Consider the following 23,487-nt stretch of genomic DNA (forward strand, 5'->3'; position numbering starts at 1 on the left):
TATATATATAATATTAAATATCACATAAATGCAAAATAAATTCAAAATAAACTGAATATAATCTATAAACATATATGCTATATCTAAAATATATATTGTATACTGAAAATATAAAGTTATAAACTGAAAATATAATTATAAATTGTAAATTAAATACAAACTTGTATATACGGAGGGTAAAATGTTGTGTCCGGGTGTCGACAGGGGGATACGTGTGTCGACATGGGGATACGCATGTCGACACGGGTACAAAGGGAAAAATGGAGTGTCTGGGTGACATAGTACCACACTCAACTAAAAATTAAAAATTTAGAAAGGGCTTGGTATTTGCCTCCCCAATCTGAATGTAAATTCTTGATTTTAAAATCGGTGACATTTTCAACATATTTTTTGAAAACCTGAAAAACTTGGAATACATCTGATTTATGTTTGATTGAATATATCCAGATGTATTTTGAGAAAGCATCCACAAATGTCATATAATATTTAAAGCCATTCGCACTAGTCACAGGGGCTGGTTTCCACACATCTGAGTAAACAATTTTTAACTGAGCATTCACCATATTTAATGACGTACCAAAGGGCAATTCTTTGCCTTTTTGGCATGCCTCACACACACCAAAATTCAAATCCTTATTATAAGGTAAGTCATAAGTGTCAAGAATGGACTGAACTAATCGCCAAGCAGGATGGCCCAACCGTTGTTGCCATTTTTCTATAGAAGTGCATTCCTGATGCAGCTGTATTGGAGAAGGCGTGAAACAATGGCCACCGTGAAACAGTGGCTGACCTCTTTATTAAACTCAGCAAAGATTTCAATAACAGAAGGGAATTCAATAACAATTAAAGAATGAAAAAAAAGAAGACAATAGGCAGAAAGAAAAGTAGGAAAATTGCAGAAGATAGAAGACGGCTGGAGTTTCAATATTCTCTGCCTTCACGCAACCCTAGACAGGCTTCTTAAAGACTGTTTGCTAGACCGGGTCGTGGGTCCAGATTTGGATCCGACCCACGACCCGGGTCAGTATCTCTTTGCAGCTGGTTCTAGGGCGTGCGAGCTCCACCACGCCTGACGTAGGTGCGCAGGGGTACCTCCCTGCGTCGTGGCTCCGTCCCTGTAAGTGAGTCATATTCACGGGGTCCTTCATCTGCCCTGTGTGGTGGATCGAGTGGCACGATGGGCCCAATCGGGTCCTGCCCTGCATCATTCTCCCCTGGTTGGGAAGAAGTCGGCTCTGTCGACTTGTTGTTGCCACAGTAAGCATATAGATCAACCACGTTGAAAATAGGGGAAATATGCCAATCATCGGGCAGCTCAAGGAGGTAAGCATTCGAACCCAATCGCTGAAGGATCCTAAAAGGACCATACTTCTTAGGACTTAATTTGCTATAGGTGCCTACAGGAAAACGCTCTGGACGTAGATACACCCAGACGAGTTGACCGACCTCGAACTGGACATCACGACGACTCTGATCTACGAAAGCTTTGTAGGTCTCATAACTTTCAACAAGTTTGGCCCGAACTTGTCTGTGAACGTCACACATATACTCAACGGCATCAAAGGCATCCGGAGCTGGAGCTGAGAGATCTGATACAGGGGCTAGGTCAACGACATGGATGGGAGACCGACCATACACTACTTGGAACGGAGATTTACCAGTAGAACGGTTAATGGAGTTGTTATAGGCGAACTCGGCTTGGGGCAATACGAGATCCCAAGTTTTGACATTTTCGCCCACTAGACTCCGTAACAAATTTCCTAAGGTGCGGTTCACGACTTCAGTTTGGCCATCAGTTTGGGGATGATATGCACTACTGAACTGAAGCTTAGTTTTCAACAGGGCCCATAACGATTTCCAAAAGTGGCTCATAAAACGCGTGTCGCGATCGAAAGTGATTGTATGAGGTAGACGGTGGAAACGGGCAACATCCTTGAAATAATATGAGGCGACTAAAGAGGCATCGGTGGTGCGCTTGCACGGAACAAAGATAGCCATTTTGGAGAACCGGTCAACAACTACTAAAATGGAATCAAAACGACGTGGTGTGCGGGGAAGGCCCACGATAAAATCCATGGATACATGCTCCCACGGTCGTTCAGGAATGGGTAACGGGGTGTACAGACCACTATTCTGACGATGACCCTTGGACACTTGACACACATGACAGCCTTGGATAAACTTGACAACATCTTTGCTTATTTTGGGCCAAAAGTATCGTTCATCTAATAGAGCGAACGTCTTATCATGCCCGAAATGCCCTGCTAACCCTCTTTCATGTAATTCAGAAATCAACTGAAGTCTAAGGGAGAAATTGGGTACACATAATTGGTTACCACGGAAGAGGTAACCATTATGAATACAAAAACGGGGGTCGAGGTTGCGATCTGAAGAGGTGCACCCTTCCCAGACTTTGTGAAAATCAGGGTCCGTAGGGTACAACTCTTTGCATTGCTCAAAGCCAATGACCTGCACCGACATAGTCATCAGAAGGCTGTTCTTCCTACTAAGAGCGTCAGCCACCTTGTTCAGGGTACCCGATTGATGCCGAAGCGAAAAGGTGTACTCCTGTAAGAAGCTGACCCACTTGGCATGACGAGCACTCAACTTTTTCTGACTGTTCAGGTACTTCAATGCCTCATGGTCCGTGTACAAGACAAATTCCTTATAAATGAGATAATGCCTCCAATAACGAAGGGCTTGTACAACGGCATAGAACTCGACATCGTAAGTAGAGTATTGGCACCTGGCCTGAGTCAGCTTCTCGCTAAAGAAGGCGACAGGCCTACGATTCTGACTCAAGACGGCGCCAATCCCCACTTTAGAGGCATCACATTCAACCTCAAAGACTGCACTAAAATCTGGGAGGGCTAAGACAGGAGCACTGGTCATTTTGTCCTTGATGATCGTAAAGGCTTTGCTAGCCGCTGGCGTCCAATGAAAGCTAGTACCTTTTAGGCACTCCGTGATGGGGGCCATAAGGGTACTAAAATTTCTCACGAAACATCGGTAAAAGGTAGCTAATCCGTGGAAACTACGGATTTCTCCTATAGTCTTTGGGGTAGGCCAATCGACAATCGCTCGGACTTTAGCAGGGTCTGCCTTGACGCCATCGGAAGACACAATAAACCCTAAGAACACGACACTGGATGTCATAAATTCACACTTCTTGGCATTGGCATACAATTTTTCCTTTCTCAAAATATCTAAGACTTGACGCAGGTGACTCAAATGATCAGACAATGAAGAACTATAGACCAGGATGTCGTCAAAGTAGACGACAACAAACTTCTCAAGACACGGACACAAGACTTGGGTCATCATGTTCATGAAGGTACTGGGGGCATTAGACAACCCAAACGGCATGACTAACCACTCGTACAATCCATCACGTGTCTTAAATGCCGTTTTCCACTCGTCTCCTTCGCGTATACGAATCTGATGATATCCGCTTTTTAAATCAATTTTAGAGAAAATGGAGGCACCGGATAACATATCAAACATATCATCTAAACGTGGAATGGGAAAACGGTATTTGACTGTGATGTGATTGATCGCATGGCTATCGACACACATGTGCATGGACCCATCTTTCTTAGGAGTGAGTAAGGCAGGCACGGCACAAGGACTAACGCTCTCACGAATAAAACCTTTTTTCAATAAGTCCTGAACCTGTCTTAACAACTCAATGTGCTCGGAGGAGTTCATGCGATAAGCGGGAAGGTTGGGTAGACTCGACCCGGGCACAAAATCAATGGAATGCTGAACCACCCTTGTTGAAGGTAATCCATCAGGGAGGTCATCCGGCATAACGTCGCGGAATTCCTCGAGAAGAGGGGCAACGTCCGCGGGAATGGACACAGATGCACTCATCACTGGCTTAGCCACCAGGGCATAACAATAGCCATCTTCCTGGCAGTGGTCCAGGAAAAGCCGGTACGAGAGACCTGCGAGTCGGGGGACTCGCTCAGGTTTGTCCACTGTGGGGAAACCTGTCTCCCGGATAGGTAGAAGGACGATCTTATGGCCATTAAAGATAAAAGAGTAAGTGTTCTTGCGGCCATCGTGAGTGGTCTGGCGATCAAACTGCCAGGGACGTCCCAAAAGATTGTGACACGCATGCATAGGGGCCACATCACACCACACCTCATCGTGGTAGTGTTCCCCCATGGAAAACCGGACTAGGCAACGCTGAGTGATGGGAACCTCATTTCCTTTCTTGAACCAGGCCATCTTATAGGGTTGGGACAACTTTTCGGTGTTGAGTTTCAAGGTAGACACCACACTCTCAGACACCATGTTCTCACATGCTCCGGTGTCAATGATGACATCACAAGCGTGACCCTCACAGTTGCACCGGGTCCTAAAAATGTTATTCCTTAGCCATTTGGATGGAGCCGATTCTCGGGGTGTGGTCAACACATGACGGATGGACAACAAACTTTCGACGTTGCCGTCGAACTCTATAACTCCCCTCTCATCCTCAACCTCAACTAATGAATTGTCATCACTGTCACTCTCACTTGCAGACTCGACAATCCCTTCAACCAGATGGGTGTTCTTGCTCATGGTCGGACACTTGGACGCGACATGTCCTAACTCTTGACACCTAAAACAACGAAGGGTCGACTCAGTAGGTTTGGCTTTGGACCGGGTGTGGAAAGATGGACCTGACTGGTCAGGTTTGCTAAGGTCTGTCCTAGGTTTTGAATCACTAGGGGAGCTTGCTCCTCTGGTTGGGAAACTGGGCTTGGGTCGGCTGGAGGCCTCATTACGAGTTGTTCGATATTCCTGCCTCCGCTTCAGCTTGTCCTCGATGTTCATGGCATAACTGCTGGCTTGATCTAATGTTTCGACTGTGACACAACTAAAATCATCAGAGATAGCAGGGCGGAGACCCGAAATGTACCTCGTGACCTGCTGACGAGCCGTTTTCTCGATCTGCACACGCAGGGAAAGACGATGGAACTCCGCGGTGTACTCGGCTACAGTTCGGGAACCTTGGCGCAGGGTCAGGTATTCCTTGTAGGCTCGCTCGGCGTGATCCGAAGGCACAAACTTTGACTGCATCAGTCTTTGCATTTCCTCCCACGACTGTACGCGCTCTAATCCCTGCCGCTCCCTTGATTGTTGTAGCTCCACCCACCATGTCTGTGCTAGGCCTCTCAATCGTGTAGAAGCTAACGAGACACGACGATGTTCAGCAACTGTGTGATAATCGAAGAAGAACTGCACTGCATAAGACCAGTCGAAAAACTGCTCCGCGTCGAATCGTCCCGCAAACTCCGGAAGATCCAATTTCACGCCATAAGTGGAGGAGTGGTCTGGTGGTCTCTGTTGTCGCGGCTCCACTATTCCTGCAGGATGCTCGTTCCAGAAAAGGTCGTCGTCCCATGCTGCTTCATTGCCCGTATGGCGGTATTGTTCGCCGTGATGCTGGTGCTGTCGACCTCTCCCGATGGGGGGTCGGCGGTCGGGAGGAATCAACGGTTAATGGATGCCACGTTAACGCTCTTTGCTGCGGCGGAGGAATCGACGGTGGTCGGCTAAGGTGCTAACGTTATGCCAATTCTCCAAGGCACAAACAGTCGTGCAACATCAAGATACTCAATGGAAATATGACGCAGGGCAACAGGAGAATCAATCCGATCAAAGGTTTAATATGAACTCGGTAAGGGTTTACAAGGTTTAACCAAAAAACAGAAACGAGCAAATAAAAGAATAATAAGGAACGAACTGGCTGGAATGAAAAGCTTAGCAAAAGATAAAAATAAAGAAAAAAAAATAAGAAAGGTTGCTGCTGAATCAAAGCTGAAAAGGAATATAATAATCAAACCTCCAAACCCAGGTAAAGAAAAGGAAGGAATGACAGTAAAGGCTGCTGCAACAAAACAAAGAACATTAATGTAGCTATCCAAAAGCTGTGGTAGAAGGCTGAACGTGACAGAGAAAATCACAAAGTAAATAAACAAAAGAAAAGTAAGGGATGCTGCAATCCCAGCTGACAGATCTTTAAAGTAATGGAAAGGCTCACAGGAAAGTAATAAAGAAATCAGAAAAAGAAGACAAATGCTGCCGACTGTGCGTTAAAAAAAGAAACTCAGAGAAAAAAAAACATAAAGGAAAAAAGGCTGCTGCAGTATTCTGAATTCTCTATCTCTCCACGCAACCCTAAGTTGGGTTATTTAAAAGAGTTTGGCTGGATCCGGGTCTCGGGTCCGGACCCAACTCGAAACACGACTGTGTGCTGTTGGGTATGGGACGTGCTCTGCATCATTCTCCCCGGGTTGAGAAGAAGTCGGCTCTGACGTCTTGTTGTCACCACAATATGCATATAAATCAGAGACATTGACGATAGGCAACATGTAGCGATATTCCTGAACGATTCCAAATTAAAGCCTGTAGATTGGTTTTGAAATTAACCGTCTATACCATCTGCTATGGCACCCCATGGAAGCATAAGCTAAATTTCTGTCCCTCCAGCACGCGGTCTTAAGGGTTTGGCTAGAATACCAACAATACAAGCATGCTTACCAAAAACCGGACCACCTTCTGAAAACTTCACTATATCTGCCCCGGATGCATAGTGGCTCTGCTCACCGTTCATAGAGGAATACCCATCCAGGGTCTTGTTCCCAAAAGCAATCCCAAACGGAGTCAAAAGCTCATGGTAGCTGCTAAACCGAGCAATATCTAGTGATTGCCCAACACAGCTAGATTTGTAAACCTTCATAAATGTTTGGTCAGGTGGGTCAAGTCTCGAATTTTGGAGAATTCCTGGTGAGTCCTCTTGCAATTGTCGTTGCTGCTGGTCACTGAATGGTTGAAACAATTTCTGATGCAAAAGGCGACTCTCAAACTGGTTATCAAACATTGCATATGCCTCTTGCTGGAGTATCGTGCATCGGGCATTCCTGTGCAGGCTCGCTTCGATGGACTCTGATGGCACGCTCGACAGTTGGAGGTTCGCTGGGCATGGGTCGATTGTCACCGCACTTGGGTGGCCAACCACATCGACGCCCAATCCACCACTTGTTTTCAACATGGACGTTGGGTGCGTGTCCACCGTCGATTCTAGGACAGCAAGCCGATCTTCAAATCCATCCACACGCTTCGACAGACCGGCTACCTCCTTCTCTAGGCGTAGCATATCTTCTTGCATCTCCGTCACCATGTCGAGCATCCGCTTCATGATCTTCTCTCGTGCCTTTCTGTTTGTAGGACCGTTCCTCGCCCCTTGCGTCATGCCGTTGACGAAGGAGGAGGGGCTGGGCTCTGATACCATTTGATGCAGCGAAAAAGAGACCGAGACTTCACGATAAGGTTGCCAACGTTGCTACTCATCAAACAGCGAAGAAACCGATGTTGTCACGCTATGGGTAGACGTGATGACAGGGGGAAAACCTCAACCTTATCGATGCAGCGAGATGGGAATCATCTGTTAAATTATGTAATCAAACTTGTAATTTCGTATATATATTTTATATATATAAGGTAATACATATACATATATATATATAATATATGTATATGTATTTACCAATTATATATATAAAATATATATAGTCATAGTAAGGGTAGTTTAGGAATTTTACACATTCTTTTTTGAGAATATGTTTTTTGTATTTTCTTTTTTTTCTTTTTCTTTATTTATTTTTTCTTTTGCATTTAATGCATTGTACATGCATTGGGAGGGGCTCCAACGACTATGTGGAGCCCCTCCCAAGGCCTCCTCCAAAGCCCTATATATATGGGCAGCTCCTCTTGTATTTCTTGAAGGGATTTGGGATTATAGCCCAACCTCTTTAGTGTTTATGAAACTTATGGGTGCAAGTGCACATTTGTGATTCGGTGTGTTGTGCTTGTTGTGCACAAGTGTTCTTGGGTGTGTATGTTCACACATTTATTCTTAAGGTTGTTGCGTTATCGACTAAAGTATCTTGTTGAAGATACTTTTACATGGTATCTGAGCCTCGTTGAAGAAGAAGAATTGCGACTCGGCTTCTTTTGCATTCATCGGGAAGCGTGCCTTCAAGTTTTTTTGAAATCAAAGAGGATCATCTTCTTCGAGCAATATTTTAGGAGCTTCTTTTGTCAAGAAAGACACAAAAAGTAATTAAGGTACATACTATCTCTTGCATTCTTTCCTCTCTAATGGGCGAAAAAGACTCTCATTTCTCTCTTGGGTTTAAGCTTAATGGCTCAAACTATCATGTTTGGGCCGGTAATATGGAAGCCCATATTAAAGGAAAGGGGCTTTGGGGTTACGTTTATGGATCCATACCGGAACCGGAACCCAAAATTACCATTGTTGAAGGAGGGGATATTAAGATCCTTGAAGGGGATGAAAGACAAAAGGCCCTTGAAGAGTATTATAAGAAACATGATGATTGGGAAATGAAGAACTTCAAGATCTTATCTTGGATTTTTTCATCCGTTGAGACCAAGATAAATGCCAACATCATCAAATTTAAAAGGGCTTCCGAAGCTTGGGTATATCTTGAGAAAATGTACACCTCAAGAGATCTATCCCACAAGTACTTTCTCCAAAAGAGGGCTTTGACTCTCCAACAAAATGATATGACCATTCGGGAGTACTTTGCCGAATTATCTTCTATTTGGGACAAGCTCGCAATCCTTGAACCTAAATGGAGTAGTGAGGCAATCGAATTAAGGCACAAACAACTTGAAGAAGACCGGTTCTTTAATTTTTTAAATGGCTTTAGACCCGAATTTGAACAAGTTCGGTCCTCTCTTCTCTCCGCCTTCACATCCCCCTCACTCGAAGATGTTATCACCAAGCTAAGTGGTGAAGAAACCCGTATGGGGATTGGCAAAAATAATCCTAGCATTCTTGTTACTTCCTCTACTCAAGAAGATGGTGAAATGGCTAATGCCGTGTCAAGACCGGGAAATAACATGAGGACCTATAGACCTCCTTATTTCAAGAATCAAGGTCAAGGAGGAAATGATCGGTATGGCAAAAGAGACTATAGCAAAGTAACTTGCTATCATTGTAAAGAACCCGGACATATCAAACCCTTGTGTTCTAAATGGAAGAAATTGATTGCAACGGCTATGGCATCTCAAGTTGAAGAACGACCCTCTTTATCGAGTGAGTCTCTTTCTCTTCAACAAATCGTGGAAGCCCTACAACCTCTTCTCAAGGGAGGTACTTCCGGAGCCGCTATGTCATCCTCTTCCCCCGGTAAGACATCTTGGCTTTTAGATTCCGGGGCATCCTTTCATATGACCCCTAGTTATTGCACTCTTTCAAATTTTTCTAAAAATGCTTTTCCATCCTTTGTATCAACCGCGGATGGTACATCTCTTGAGATTAAAGGAATAGGTAATTTTGAAAAACAAGACTTCTTTGTTCCAAAAATTCGTTTTATCCCAAACCTTAACCTAAATCTTCTTTCCGTTTTCCAACTCTCGGACCATGGTTGCGATATAAAATTTTCTTCTAATAAATGTTGGATACAGGATCGCCAGTCCGGGAGATTGATTGGGGAAGGCTCTAGAAGAGGAGACCTCTACTACGTAGATTTTCTTCAAGTTCCCAAGAGTCAATTTTGCAACGTCGTCCAAAACAAAGACATTCATGTATGGCATAAGAGATTGGGTCATCCCAATATTGTTAAAATCTCGTATTTGCCTTTTGTTAAACATCTTTGTAAAAGTGACTTTTTGTGTAATGAATGCATTCTTGGGAAAATGAAATGTTTGCCCTTTCCTCAAAGATCCATGTTTACGACAAAACCATTTGAAATTGTCTATTCCGATGTATGGGGACCGGCTCCGGTAATGTCAAAAGGAGGTTTTTCATATTATGTGATCTTTGTGGATGACTATACTAGGTTTTGTTGGATCTATTTCCTTAAACATAAACATGAAGTTTTTTCAACCTTTAAAAGTTTTCACATGATGATTTCAAATCAATTCAATGGATGTTTAAAAATCTTTAGGTCTGACTCTGGAGGAGAATACCTCTCAAATGAATTTAAGAGTTATCTTGAAAATTTTGGAATTCTTCACCAAAAATCATGTCCGAAAACCCCTCAACAAAATGGGTTAGCCGAACGAAAACACAGGCACATCATTGAAACAACTAGGACTTTACTCATTTCTCAAAACATTCCAAAAAATCTTTGGGCTGAGGCAGCCCTTACCTCTGTCTATCTCATAAACCGACTTCCATAAAAAAATTTAAACAAAATTTCTCCCTTTGAAAAACTGTATGATAAGGAACCTGATTATAGCAGGTTAAGGGTCTTTGGGTGTAAGTATTTTGTTCTTACTGATAAGAATGACAAACTTTCTCCAAAAACCATTCCTTGTGCCTTTCTTGGCTATTCTGAAACCCAAAAGGGGTTTCGTTGTTATGATATCAAAAGTGATAAATTGTATGTTTCCAGGAACGTGAGTTTTTTGGAAAATGTAAGTGGATTCAAACGTTGTGACCCCCATAATGAAAATATAGATTATTCTTTTTTATTTGATTTATTGAATAAGGACGATGATACTAGTGATAATGAGTCAGATCAAAGTAACCCAAATGAACTTGAAACCGAGGAAAACATCTCCTTGTCTCCTTCGTCACATCAACCTATTGAATTACGTAGAGACCCTATCACCTACTCTCATAGAGATCAAAACAACTTTAGGAGTGCTCTTGACAGATATAATGATGCCAGTCCCAGTGCTTCTCAGAATGAAGTGATCCCTCGTAGAACTGAGAGAAGTAGAAGGCCTCCTTCTAGGTTCATTTCCTATGACTCTTTCTCACCAAGATATAGAGCCTGCCTTAGTGCCATCCACTCTTATATAGAACCTAGAAATTTTGAAGAAGCACGTAAATGCCCTGAATGGATTAATGCCATGGACAATGAACTTGAGGCTCTGAGAAGAGCCAAAACCTGGGAATTCCAAAATCTTCCTAAAGGCAAGAAAACAATAGGGTGCAGATGGGTTTTCAAAGTAAAAACTAAAAGTGATGGATCCCTTGAAAGGTATAAAGCTCGCTTGGTTGCAAAAGGATATAGTCAAGAATATGGTATTGACTATGAAGAAACTTTTGCTCCTGTAGCTCGTATGGTCACTGTTCGATGTCTTACAACCGTTGCCTCTATCAACAAATGGAACATCTATCAAATGGATGTGAAAAATGCCTTTTTAAATGACGATTTAAGCGAAGAAGTCTACATGGATGCTCCTCTTGGAATGGAGACTCCTAAGGGAAAGGTGCTTCGTCTTCAGAAAGCACTCTATGGCCTAAAACAAGCTCCCAAGGCTTGGTATGATAGATTTAACTCTGTTATGATTGAGAATGGTTTTTCCTCTTGTTTTACTGACACTGCTCTATTTGTTAGAAAATCCAATGCAGGGATTGTAATTTTACTTCTGTATGTTGATGACATGCTCATCACTGAGAGTGATTCTAATGGGGTTAAAAGTATAAAATCTATCTTAAAAGATAAATTTGAAATGTCTGACTTGGGTTTTTTAACTTATTTTTTGGGAATTGAAGTGGCATACTCTCTTAGAGGATATTTCTTATCTCAAACTAAGCTTGCTTCTGAGATCATTGACAGGTCAGGTATTACAGATGAGAAGCTGTGTGAAACTCCTGCGGTAGTAGGAGCAAAGATGAAAATTGATGATGGAGTTCCCCTGTTGGATCCTACACCCTACAGACAGCTTGTAGGATCTCTGATGTATCTGAGTATTACCAGACCAGATATATCCCATGCAGTCCATACTGCAAGTCAGTTTCAGCATGCGCCTACATTCGTTCACATGAGTGCCACCCTACGGGTCGTAAGATACATAAAGGGTACTCTAAATAAGGGAGTTTTTCTGTCCTCTTCCTCTGACTTAAAATTGATTGCTTATACTGACTCAGATTGGGGAGGTGACCCAAATAACCGTCACTGCACCACTGGTTTTTGTGTGTTCTTAGGAGACTCACTAATTTCGTGGAGATGCAAGAAGCAACAAAAGGTGTCGCTCTCCTCAACTGAAGCTGAATATCGTGCCATGGCCACTACTACCATGGAGATTGTTTGGATTCACCAACTGCTAGAAGACATGGGGATCAAAATTGAAGGACCCACCAAGCTATGCTGCGACAACAAAAGTGCAATCTACATTGCAAAGAACCACACCTTTCATGAGCGGACAAAACACATCGAAATGGACTGTCACTATGTTCGTGAAGCATATCTCCGAGGAGTTATCGATCTTCCTTATGTCACGTCCGAATATCAGTTGACAGATTTCTTTACTAAAGCCCTGTGCGCTCCGCGGTTCAACTTCCTTGGCAAACTATCGGTCATCTTGCCCTAAGTTTGAGGGGGGGTGTTAAATTATGTAATCAAACTTGTAATTTCGTATATATATTTTATATATATAAGGTAATACATATACATATATATATATAATATATGTATATGTATTTACCAATTATATATATAAAATATATATAGTCATAGTAAGGGTAGTTTAGGAATTTTACACATATTCTTTTTTGAGAATATGTTTTTTGTATTTTCTTTTTTTTCTTTTTCTTTATTTATTTTTTCTTTTGCATTTAATGCATTGTACATGCATTGGGAGGGGCTCCAACGACTATGTGGAGCCCCTCCCAAGGCCTCCTCCAAAGCCCTATATATATGGGCAACTCCTCTTGTATTTCTTGAAGGGATTTGGGATTATAGCCCAACCTCTTTAGTGTTTATGAAACTTATGGGTGCAAGTGCACATTTGTGATTCGGTGTGTTGTGCTTGTTGTGCACAAGTGTTCTTGGGTGTGTATGTTCACACATTTATTCTTAAGGTTGTTGCGTTATCGACTAAAGTATCTTGTTGAAGATACTTTTACATCATCACCTTCACACAGGGGACTGATGATGAACTCGTGGATGCAGTGAGGGATTTGAAGTTGTCACGTTAATGGATGCCACGTTAACGCTCTTTGCTGCGGCGGAGGAATCGACGGTGGTCGGCTAAGGTGCTGACGTTATGCCAATTCAAGGCACAAACAGTCGTGCAACATCAAGATACTCAATGGAAATATGACGCAGGGCAACAGGAGAATCAATCCGATCAAAGGTTTAATATGAACTCGGTAAGGGTTTACAAGGTTTAACCAAAAAACAGAAACGAGCAAATAAAAGAATAATAAGGCACGAACTGGCTGGAATGAAAAGCTTAGCAAAAGATAAAAATAAAGAAAAAAAAATAAGAAAGGTTGCTGCTGAATCAAAGCTGAAAAGGAATATAATAATCAAACCTCCAAACCCAGGTAAAGAAAAGGAAGGAATGACAGTAAAGGCTGCTGCAACAAAACAAAGAACATTAATGTAGCTATCCAAAAGCTGTGGTAGAAGGCTGAACGTGACAGAGAAAATCACAAAGTAAATAAACAAAAGAAAAGTAAGGGATGCTGCAATCCCAGCTGACAGATCTTTAAAGTAATGGAAAGGCTCACAGGAAAGTAATAAAGAAATCAGAAAAAGAAGACAAATGCTGCCGACTGTGCGTTAAAGAAAGAAACTCAGAGAAAAAAAAACATAAAGGAAAAAAGGCTGCTGCAGTATTCTGAATTCTCTATCTCTCCACGCAACCCTAAGTTGGGTTATTTAAAAGAGTTTGGCTGGATCCGGGTCTCGGGTCCGGACCCAACTTGAAACACGGCTGTGTGCTGTTGGGTATGGGACGTGCTCTGCATCAATTCCCCAATCTGTATTGACTTTTCCAAAGGGACCAACTTCAACTTGTAGAGACCTTTCTCACTTATTCCGCTAATAAGTACCTTCCCGATATGTTGATCCTTTACATAACAAGTATGAGGATGAAATTCAAACACAACATCATTGTCAGTAACAAATTTTTGCATTGATAACAAGTTTTTAGTGATCATAGGCACACACAAAATATCTTTAAGAAAATCATTCAGAAAACAAGAGATAACATTCTCAATAATCAAACCTGATCTGTCACTGGTTTATACTGCATCTGGTTCTTGGTATTCCTTGTGGATCAAGAGGTTGTTGATGTCATTCATTACATGGTGAGTGACACCCGAATCTGGGTACTAGTTCTCATCACTATAGCTGACCTCTGACCCGAATTGACCATCATAAAAGACTTGGGGAGGTGCACTCTTTCCTTGTAGGAGATTAGTGTATTGATGACAGGTCTTGGCTATGTGACCTGTTTTTTCACAGATCTGACAGAAAATTTCCTCAGATCTTTCACCACTCTTGCTGATTGTTCCTGCCACTTGACCGACCCCCGACACGTTTCCTGTTTCAGGACTGATATGAGCCACGAAACCCTCTACTGCGACCCCTATTAGAAGCTTCATATTGCTGACCTGAAGTCAGATTGGCTGCAGGTGAAATCTGATCAGACTTTGACTCTTCTTCATTAATCCGGGCCTCTTGAATCAAGAGAAGCCCATGCAGTTCACTCATTGTAACTGGGTCTTTGCGGGTCTCGACTGTAGTTTTAAACACAAGGTACTCTGATGGTAGGGCTCTAAGAATCTTAAGGACTAAGCCCTCATCAGAAATGGGCTTTCTGGCTATAAGGAGTTGGTGAGCAAGAGCTTTAGCTCTTTGAAACAAATCATCAGTCGACTTTGTGCCTTTGTTCAGATCCTGGAGTTGTGATTTTAACTGCATCACATGGGATCTTGAATGCGCTGCATAAGTATTCTTGAGTACACGATGAACACAAACCATAAGTATCACAAACCACACGATGACCACAAAGTTTAATGTGGTTCAATTCAATGTGAACCTACATCCACAGAACACCTCTCACTTCTCTCTCTCTTACCTTTTATTCATTAAAGCCATCCTCTTATACATGGGATCTTTACCATCATGTTAACTACTGATTTTATAAGTTACATTTACACCTTGGTTTCCTTTAAGAGAAATGTTTCTAATGCCTAGGTTGGCCTTTCCATCTTCTGTAGATTTCTTATCTTCATTAGCTGACCTGGCCTCTTTATCTTTGGTAGGAGTCTTTATCTTTTCTTCTAGGCTTTCCTTGATCTTGAACAGATAACCTCTCTAGCAGTCTTCACGGTAGTTACCTTATCATTTGATGGTATCATGGTAACTCTTCTTTTAACTTCGGTAACTTGCCTTGATTATGGATATGCAATCCTCTAACAGCTTCCACATATATGCACGTGACATGGGGTAGCTCTACCACTACCTTTTGGCTTTTATTCCTTAATGCTGCAAAATTGGATGAATTCTGGATACCCTCATGTAGTTTGTGTATTGGTTACACCCTGGAAACAAGGGTTAACAATGGATTGCTTTTTTTATCTAGGAATATGGTCTTCTAATATGCAACAATGCCCTCAATTGACAAAAAGAGTAATTCAGGAATAAAGCAATAAATTCAACCTCAGTATGCTGAAACAATCCATAAACTACATGGGCTTATTTGGCATTTTTGTTGAACCTAGGGAAGGTTCTTGGAATAAGCCTAAAGGTTGGAGAAATTGGAAAATACTGTATATTTTATACTTCTGCATATATTTTATAATTTTCTGTTTCTTCCTCATATTTTAATGAAGTTTTTGCGTTCACAGTCTCAAGATATAGGTTGTTTTTTCATTCAAGGGTTTAAGTAGCTTATTATGGACATTCTAAGTATTCACCTTCCGATTTTCAAACATCTTCCCAGCAGATCATGATCTTGCTATTTTGTCTCAATGGAGTATTTTTACATGTGATCAATTCTGAAAACAAAATCAATGTTGATCCACTATTTCTAGCTTCATCATATCATTATTGCCTGTAAAAGCTGAAGCTCAATACCATCCTATCCTTGATGCATGTAAAAGATAAAAGCCATGAAGACTCATCCTACTGTATGTTGGTTACAAATCTTATGTATATTTATTCCCTGAATATATACATATACATGCACCAAACCACACGTGTAGAAAGCGCATATGCACATCACGAGAGAGAGGAATCTTGTAATATTCATGTAATGTAATTTCTCACCAGTGTTGTGAAAAGTGTTGAGGCGCTCCACCAAAAACCGAGGCAAGGCATAAGCCTCGAGGCGTAAAGCGTAAGCCTCAAATTTTTTTTTGAAAACTTAAAAAGACTATAAAAAATATCTAAAATTATAAATAAATAAATAATGCTTTATTGATAAAGCAACAACCAACAAGAAATAAAAAATCTCAAATAAATATTGACAAAATATGAGATTAACATGTAAAAGTAACATTAATGCAACAAGTTTATCTACGTAAGTATCTAAGAAATAAAATATGAGCATTCATTAAATAAAAAATTAACAACGAAATGCATATTAGCATTAGCAACATCATGTCGTAATTAGAAAATGCATGTTAGCATTAGCAACCAAACGTTAATATATTTGTCCAAAACTCTTCAAAATGAGAGTAAAGCACATATATATGCTAACATATAAGAATATTCAATAAAAAAACTTAATATCAAACAATTAAAAAATTGGGTAACTTTATTATTCAAATGTAGTGTGTTAACTTTTTGCCACTAGCATTTACTAAAAGTAGCTTGTCAACATAAGGGTCAGAATTCATCTATTAATATGAAATAATAGATAAAGGTTGATTCAAGCTGCAAAGAGCTTCTTGTTCACTTTTTTCTAATGAAATCTCGTTGAATCTATAAACTGTCACATAGGTACAGCTATGGGTATGGTTGCAGGTGTGGGCATGTAGGGTACACCATCATAATTTACAAAAGTATGGGGTATAGGGGTACAACACAGCTATGTGTGTATTTTTTTTGTTTGAGAAAAAATAGGTATACATCCATGTGTGCATCAATCACCATACAATAATGAATAAAAACAAGCCTTTATGCACCTTAAAATGGATAAAAATAGGTAATGATTGGGTTTGATTGGTCAAATCCAAAACTGGTCTGACCCATGCCCATTGAAATATCAGTACCAGGTATACCTGTGTTGACACAGGTCAGCATTTTCATGAAGTAGCCATATTACATAGCTCATGACAAGCCAAACCAAGCCGAGTAAAAAAATTATCTTTCTTCTTCTTTTTAGGTTGACAGAGGAGAGAGGTGGGAGAGACCTAGACGAGCAAGTGTGTGAGAGACGAGCGAGTGAGTGAGAGACGGGCGACTAAGTGAGAGACGAGCAACTGAGTGAGTGAGAGATAAGTAGAGATGTGGGAGACGAGCGAGAAGTTGGAGAGAGTGAGTGAGAGACCAAGACGAGCGAGAGGTGGGAGAGAGTGAGTGAGTGAGAGACGAGGCTGACAGAATTAGGGCGTCAAATGGGGGCTTTGACTAAAAATTTGAGGCGTGTACGCCTCACCTTGAGGCGTACTCCTCAAAGCGTATGAGGCGTACGCCTCAAAGCGTATGAGGCGTACGCCTCAGGGCATTTGCGCTTTTATGCTGTGCCTCAAGGCACAAAGGCCCTCGCCTTGAGGCGAGGCGCGCTTTTTGTGCCTTGAGGCGCATTTTTAATAACACTGTTTCTCACCTTTCTATAGCATACAATAATTAGCCCATGGTTCATAACATACTGCCTTTAGTTTAAATTTTTTATGTTTTCATCTAACATGTCATGTTCAGAAAAGGATTCTTACAACAAAAGTTGACCTATGTCACAGGGATACGTCCATTTCTGGACCTGTCCTTATTGACACAAGTTGACATGCCGTCCAATCTGGGATACCATGCAACCGGACCAGGTATGGGTTTGACCATGTCTGGTGCAGTCACCTTGTTTCCACTATAACTGTCTTTTTATTGCTAACAAGCCAGAACATTTCTCTCTCTCTCTCTCTCTCTCTGACACACATGCACACACAGAGTTTTCAAGTTCCATGAAAAATAAATCACTATTGCCTTCTGTTCAATCCAATCATCACATAACACAACCTGTAATGAGTCCCCTTCCACCCGTGATTTAAACGCCCCCTTCATTCACAAGATGAACAGCCTCACAAACACAATGTTTTGAAATTACTTGTATACCCTTCATCTAGAGCATCAATGGCTCTGAAAAAAGTTGTGGACCCCGTTTTGGAAGGAAGGGGTCGGCATCCCCTTCCCTCATGAAAATTTTGTATAGCTATAAGAGAGTTAAATTTAGCTTTGAACATTGTAAACCAGATTTTTTTGTTAAGAATCTTGCTAGATTAACAAGGGGGGAATTAACAAGATGATAAAGATAAGGGAAGTCGTCAACCATTGTTTGTTAAGTTTCCTAAATCTCTCTTCCTGTTGGGAGAAGATTGAGTTTCCTCTTTCTTCTCCTAAAAACCATCTTTCGGTTAATTAGCTTTGCTATAAAAATCAGAATGTACCTCATATGATTTTATTGGAAGAAAAATAAAGAGAGTTGTAGTGGTTGCCTATCGTGGGCATAGGTCTTAAAGACCGAATCACGTAAATTGATGTGTATATAAATCGTGATATTTACAAATCGCCGTGTCAGTAAATCGTGATGTCTGTAACTTATAGTGCCTATAAATCACTGTGCTGGTAAATTGCGGTACCCACAAATTGCTGTATACCTATAAATCGTCATGGTATCAGAGCTGGAGTTGTGATCCTATCGTTCGCTTCATGCTAATCGTCACAGTGCGTTGTCTGCTTCGTCATGGCCTACACATCATAAAAGATTGTCATTCAGGAACAGGTATCTTCTTCTCTCAAGATCACCTCTATCTTACTCAATGGTTCCAACTATATTTCTTGGGCCAAATCGGTGACTCTATTCTTGAACGGTAAAATCAAGCATTATTGAAAACAATTAGAATCCATGTAATTTAAATTGAAGTAGCAAAAACATTTATTATGTTTAATTGATGATCTTAACATAATCTTTTGTGTGTGTGTGTGTGTGTATGTGTGTGTGTGTATGTGTTGTGGGTGGTTGTAAACATAATGACTTTTTGCAAAGTTCTAAACTTGTATCTCGACTCCATGTCATGCTCATATACCTGAATCCCTGTCTGTGTTGGAGCCTGTGTGCATGCCCAAGTCCATGTGAAATAGAAGTTGAGCTATGGTTCAAGTGAGGGATTTAAGTTTATACTATGAAGCTTGAACTGATGTTTTCTTAAGGTAGTTGTTGGTTAGTAGCTTTCCCCATGAACGATGCATGCACTTCCTGAAAATGAGTAGGTAGTTTTTAAAGAAAATTTAGTCTTGACCATCCGTATGACAGTTTGATTATTGTTTTTCGCATTGATGTTAATACTTTTATATATACTCGGCAAGAAAGGACATTTGCATCAACTATAATGTTTAATAGAGAAATGCCACTTTCCAGCTTTTCTTTTACAGACCCAATCTGTGGTGGCCAAACGGCATGGGTAAACAGTCCCTCTACAATGTTGAGATCTTGGTTGATGTAAAGGGGTATGGAGAGTCAGATACCTGGAAACATTATTTTGGTTTCCGTAAGATTGAGAGCACTATAGATCCTACCACTGGAGGAAGGTCTATCCCTAATTTTCCAGCTATAAAAGTTTTTAGCTGTTCTTTTATTTCTTGACATTTGTCTAGACTTATGAGCCCAATACTCTTTTTGACAGTTTTGTTGCTGCCTGCAGATTGTTCAAGGTAAATGGTGAACCTGTTTTTATCCGTGGTGGTAACTGGATATTGTCAGATGGGCTACTGCGGTTTTCAGAAAAGCGATACAAGACAGATATTAAGTTTCATGCAGACATGAACTTTAACATGATTCGTTGTTGGGGTGGTGGAATAGCTGAGAGGCCAGAGTTTTATCACTATTGTGATGTCTATGGTTTGATGGTAATTACCTTTTATTAATTTCTCATATGCAGTATCTCTTGCTTTAGTGTCAATTAGAAGCATCCTAGGATCTTGCGTTTACTTTAAACAAACAATGCCATAACTATGCTGGAAGTCTCGTGCTTGTTCTACTTCTAATCCCTAGGCAAGGAATTTTTGCTTGTGATGAATAAATGGTTTAATGTTTTGCAGGTGTGGCAGGAATTTTGGATAACAGGCGATTGTGATGGGCGAGGTGTGCCTGTATCAAATCCAAATGGACCTTTGGATCATGACCTCTTCCTGCAGTCAGCAAGGGACACCATCAAGCTCCTTAGAAATCATGCAAGCCTGGCTCTGTGGGTTGGAGGGAATGAACAAATTCCCCCAGATGATATCAACACTGCTTTAAAGAATGACTTGAAGCTTCATCCACTTTTTGAGTGTACAGATGAAAAACATAAATCAATTATTAATTTGGGAACTTCTTCAAGTGATCCAAGTCAATATCTTGATGGAACGCGGTTATACATCCCAGGGTCTCTCTGGGAAGGATTTGCAAATGGAAAAGGAGACTTCACAGATGGTCCTTATGAAATCCAGGATCCTGCTAATTTCTTCAGGGATGATTTCTATCGTTATGGTTTCAACCCCGAGGTAGGATCTGTTGGAATGCCTGTTGCAGCTACAATTAGAGTAACCATGCCTCCAGAAGGTTGGAAGATTCCATTGTTTATGAAGCTCGATGATGGATTTACGGAAGAGGTACCAAACCCTATTTGGAAGTACCACAAATACATTCCCTATTCAAAGCCAAAAAAGGTCCATGACCAGATTGAACTCTATGGCACCCCGAAGGACCTTGATGACTTCTGTGAAAAGGTGTTTCTGTCGTTCCAGTATCTCACTTGTATCTTCCTCAACCTTCTCAACTATCTGTCTGTTTCTAAATCATCTGCATGTGTCTGTTCCAGGCTCAACTTGTGAACTACATCCAGTATAGAGCTCTTCTAGAAGGGTGGACATCTCGAATGTGGACAAAATATACAGGAGTCCTTATTTGGAAGACACAGAATCCTTGGACTGGTCTCAGAGGCCAGTTTTATGACCATCTGTTGGACCAAACTGCTGGTTTCTTTGGCTGTCGCTGTGCTGCAGAGCCAATTCATGCGCAGCTCAATCTGGAGACCTATTTTATAGAGGTACATTTCAGTATCTCAAATGGATGACTTTTATTAGTCCCTTCAGGAAATGTGCCAGAAGGCATCAGAATGTTTATGTTAACTTTTGGTATCTTGGACAGGTAGTGAATACCACATCAAACGAAATTACTGACCTGGCAATAGAAGTGTCAGTTTGGGATTTAGAAGCAACATGTCCTTACTATAAAGTTATAGAGAACGTTTCTTTAGCACCAAAGAGAACACTTGCAGTTGCTGAAATGAAATACCCAAAGACAAAAAACGCCAAGCCGGTATACTTCCTTCTCCTCAAACTTTTCAGGAAATCGGACACAAGCATTCTTTCTAGAAACTTCTACTGGCTGCATCAACCAGGAGGTGATTACCGGTTGTTGGAGCCCTACCGTTCAAAAAAGGTACCTCTTCAAATGAAGTCGCAGGTTATTATTATGGGATCCACTTATAAAGTTCAGATCCACATCCAGAATCTTTCTGCAAAGCGGGACCCGAGGATTCTAAGCCATCAAAATCGCTTTGGTCACTGCACTGGTGATTACCTTCAGCATGATGGCAACGACTATGACCATAGATCCATGAATGCACTAGAAGAGCATATGAATGTCAACAAACAATCAAAGAGTTTGTTGGGTTGGATCTGCAGGGGTTTCTCTAAACTGGACAAAGACTGGAAAGTGTTGCAAACTAGTGGAAACGATTCAGGTGTTGCATTTTTTCTTCATTTCTCGGTGCATGCAGCAAGGAAGAGTTCAGATTCATGGGATGACACCAGAATTTTGCCTGTCCACTACTCTGATAACTACTTCTCGCTTGTGCCAGGGGAGACGATGTCCATTGACATTTCTTTTGAGGTACCTCTGGGTACTACTCCCAGAATCACTCTCCACGGATGGAATTACCAGCACGGACATTCTCTCTCTCTTGAGACCAATTCTTCCTAGAGGAGTTTACTATATTAATATACTTGAGCAATGAAGATTAACAGATTCTCCAGTTCTTCATGCATGGGATAAGATTTCATCTGTTTCTTCTTGTTCTTCATTTTTTATCAGTAATCTTCTACATATGATTACTGCTAGATCCTAATCTTCAGAGAGGATTAGTCTTAGAGGCTTGTAACACGAGAGGTGAAGTTTGTAATGGATCCTTGTGTATTTTCAGTTTGTGAAGACCTATGCTTTTTATGCCTCTTTAAGGATATTCTCAATTTTGAAATAAGCTTGTCACAAAGAGGTGTTGATCTTAAAAATACTGCCCAAGATCTACTTTTTTAATGCCATATTGTTGGGGTTAGGGGGACGTTCTGTTGTATCATTCAGAATCACTTTCTCAGGGGAACCTGAGAAAACGATTCTAATAGCCTGAAATCTCATGTTCAACCGAACATGAGATTTCAGACAACCCGTGATTTCCAATCAGAATGATTCAAAATCACAGCAACCCGTGAGATTGATTCAAAATCATGGTAACCCGTCTCACAGGTTGCCCTGGGATTTTCGAAATCATTCAGATTCTCCCGTGAGTTGAGGCACCCGAACGGTACCCATAGGTTTCTTACATATTATTTTACAATTACCTAAGTTGGTATTTATTTAGATTCCTACAAGTTTAGTCCCTCAGTGAAGGTTGTTAGAACTCCATTGAGATTTATATAATAGGGCCTTGCCTTCAAGGGCAAGGCCATCAAGAGGCTTAGATCTTGGGCTTACAATTAAACTTTGAATTTGGGTTCGGTCAGATTTGGTTTGGTCTTTGACCTTTCTTTTTATAACTTGGGATGATTTTAATTCTCAAGTCTAAGATTGACACTTGACCAACCTATTTAGTGACTTTGATCTAGTTTTAATTCTCGCACAAACTGTTTGGACCTTGTCCAGACTTGTACAATGTCTTTGTATGGGGCCATATCAAACAGTTCTTAAGCTGCCTCTTCTTGTTGACTGTTGACCTCGACTTTGATTCTCAACAGTCTTGACTTCCAGAGTGTTGTTTTGGATCAGGATTATACCCTTTTCGTCATTTGACACCATTTGGCTTGCCTAAGCCCATTATGGCAAGCTGTTTGGGCCCTTTAAATGCCTTTTATTAGCTTTTATTGGTAGCTGTTGGGCAGGGGCTTATATAAAGCCTAGCCCGCTCCCCATTCTAACATCATTCCTCCTAACCTCTCTTGTGCGCACGAGAGCAAGTTAGCATGCTCCTTGATCTCTATCTCATTTGCTCTTCCTGCTCTCTTGAGGTCCCTAGCCCAATCCTTGACTTAGTCAAGGCTTTTACCTAAACTGATCATATCTTCCTTACCTAAGTTGAACCTAGGGTCTCTACCCAAGCTGAGCTTAGGGTTGAGCCTAGGCCAACCTTACATTTTCAAGAGGCTACTCAAGGTGGTCCGTATTGAGATACTTAGTCTCACCAAGTGTAGGGCATAGTTTAATCTTCACGAGAAGGCGAAAGCTCAGTTGCATCATGGGAGAGAA

The 23,487-nt window shown here is 41.2% G+C and overlaps 1 protein-coding gene across 3 annotated transcripts in view; it reads left to right on the forward strand.

The window, feature by feature from the left end:
• LOC149837013 (glycoside hydrolase family 2 protein) overlaps positions 1 to 22,225 on the forward strand; it is a 46,534-nt gene extending 24,309 nt beyond the window's left edge. For 2 of the 3 annotated variants that reach the window (XM_090005748.1, XM_090005750.1), the window contains 5 exons: positions 19,345 to 19,514; positions 19,628 to 19,832; positions 20,025 to 20,693; positions 20,786 to 21,013; positions 21,115 to 22,225. In XM_090005748.1, coding sequence (XP_089861874.1) covers positions 19,345 to 19,514; positions 19,628 to 19,832; positions 20,025 to 20,693; positions 20,786 to 21,013; positions 21,115 to 21,951 — 2,109 coding nt within the window. In that variant the 3' untranslated portion in view covers positions 21,952 to 22,225. The remainder of the gene's footprint in view (positions 1 to 19,344; positions 19,515 to 19,627; positions 19,833 to 20,024; positions 20,694 to 20,785; positions 21,014 to 21,114) is intronic. The other variant, XM_090005749.1, reaches the window with a different exon arrangement.
• The last annotated feature ends 1,262 nt before the right edge of the window (positions 22,226 to 23,487 follow it).

Source organism: Nuphar pumila, chromosome 5 (genome assembly GCF_984573655.1).
Source record: "Nuphar pumila chromosome 5, dmNupPumi1.hap1.1, whole genome shotgun sequence".
NCBI lineage: Eukaryota > Viridiplantae > Streptophyta > Magnoliopsida > Nymphaeales > Nymphaeaceae > Nuphar > Nuphar pumila.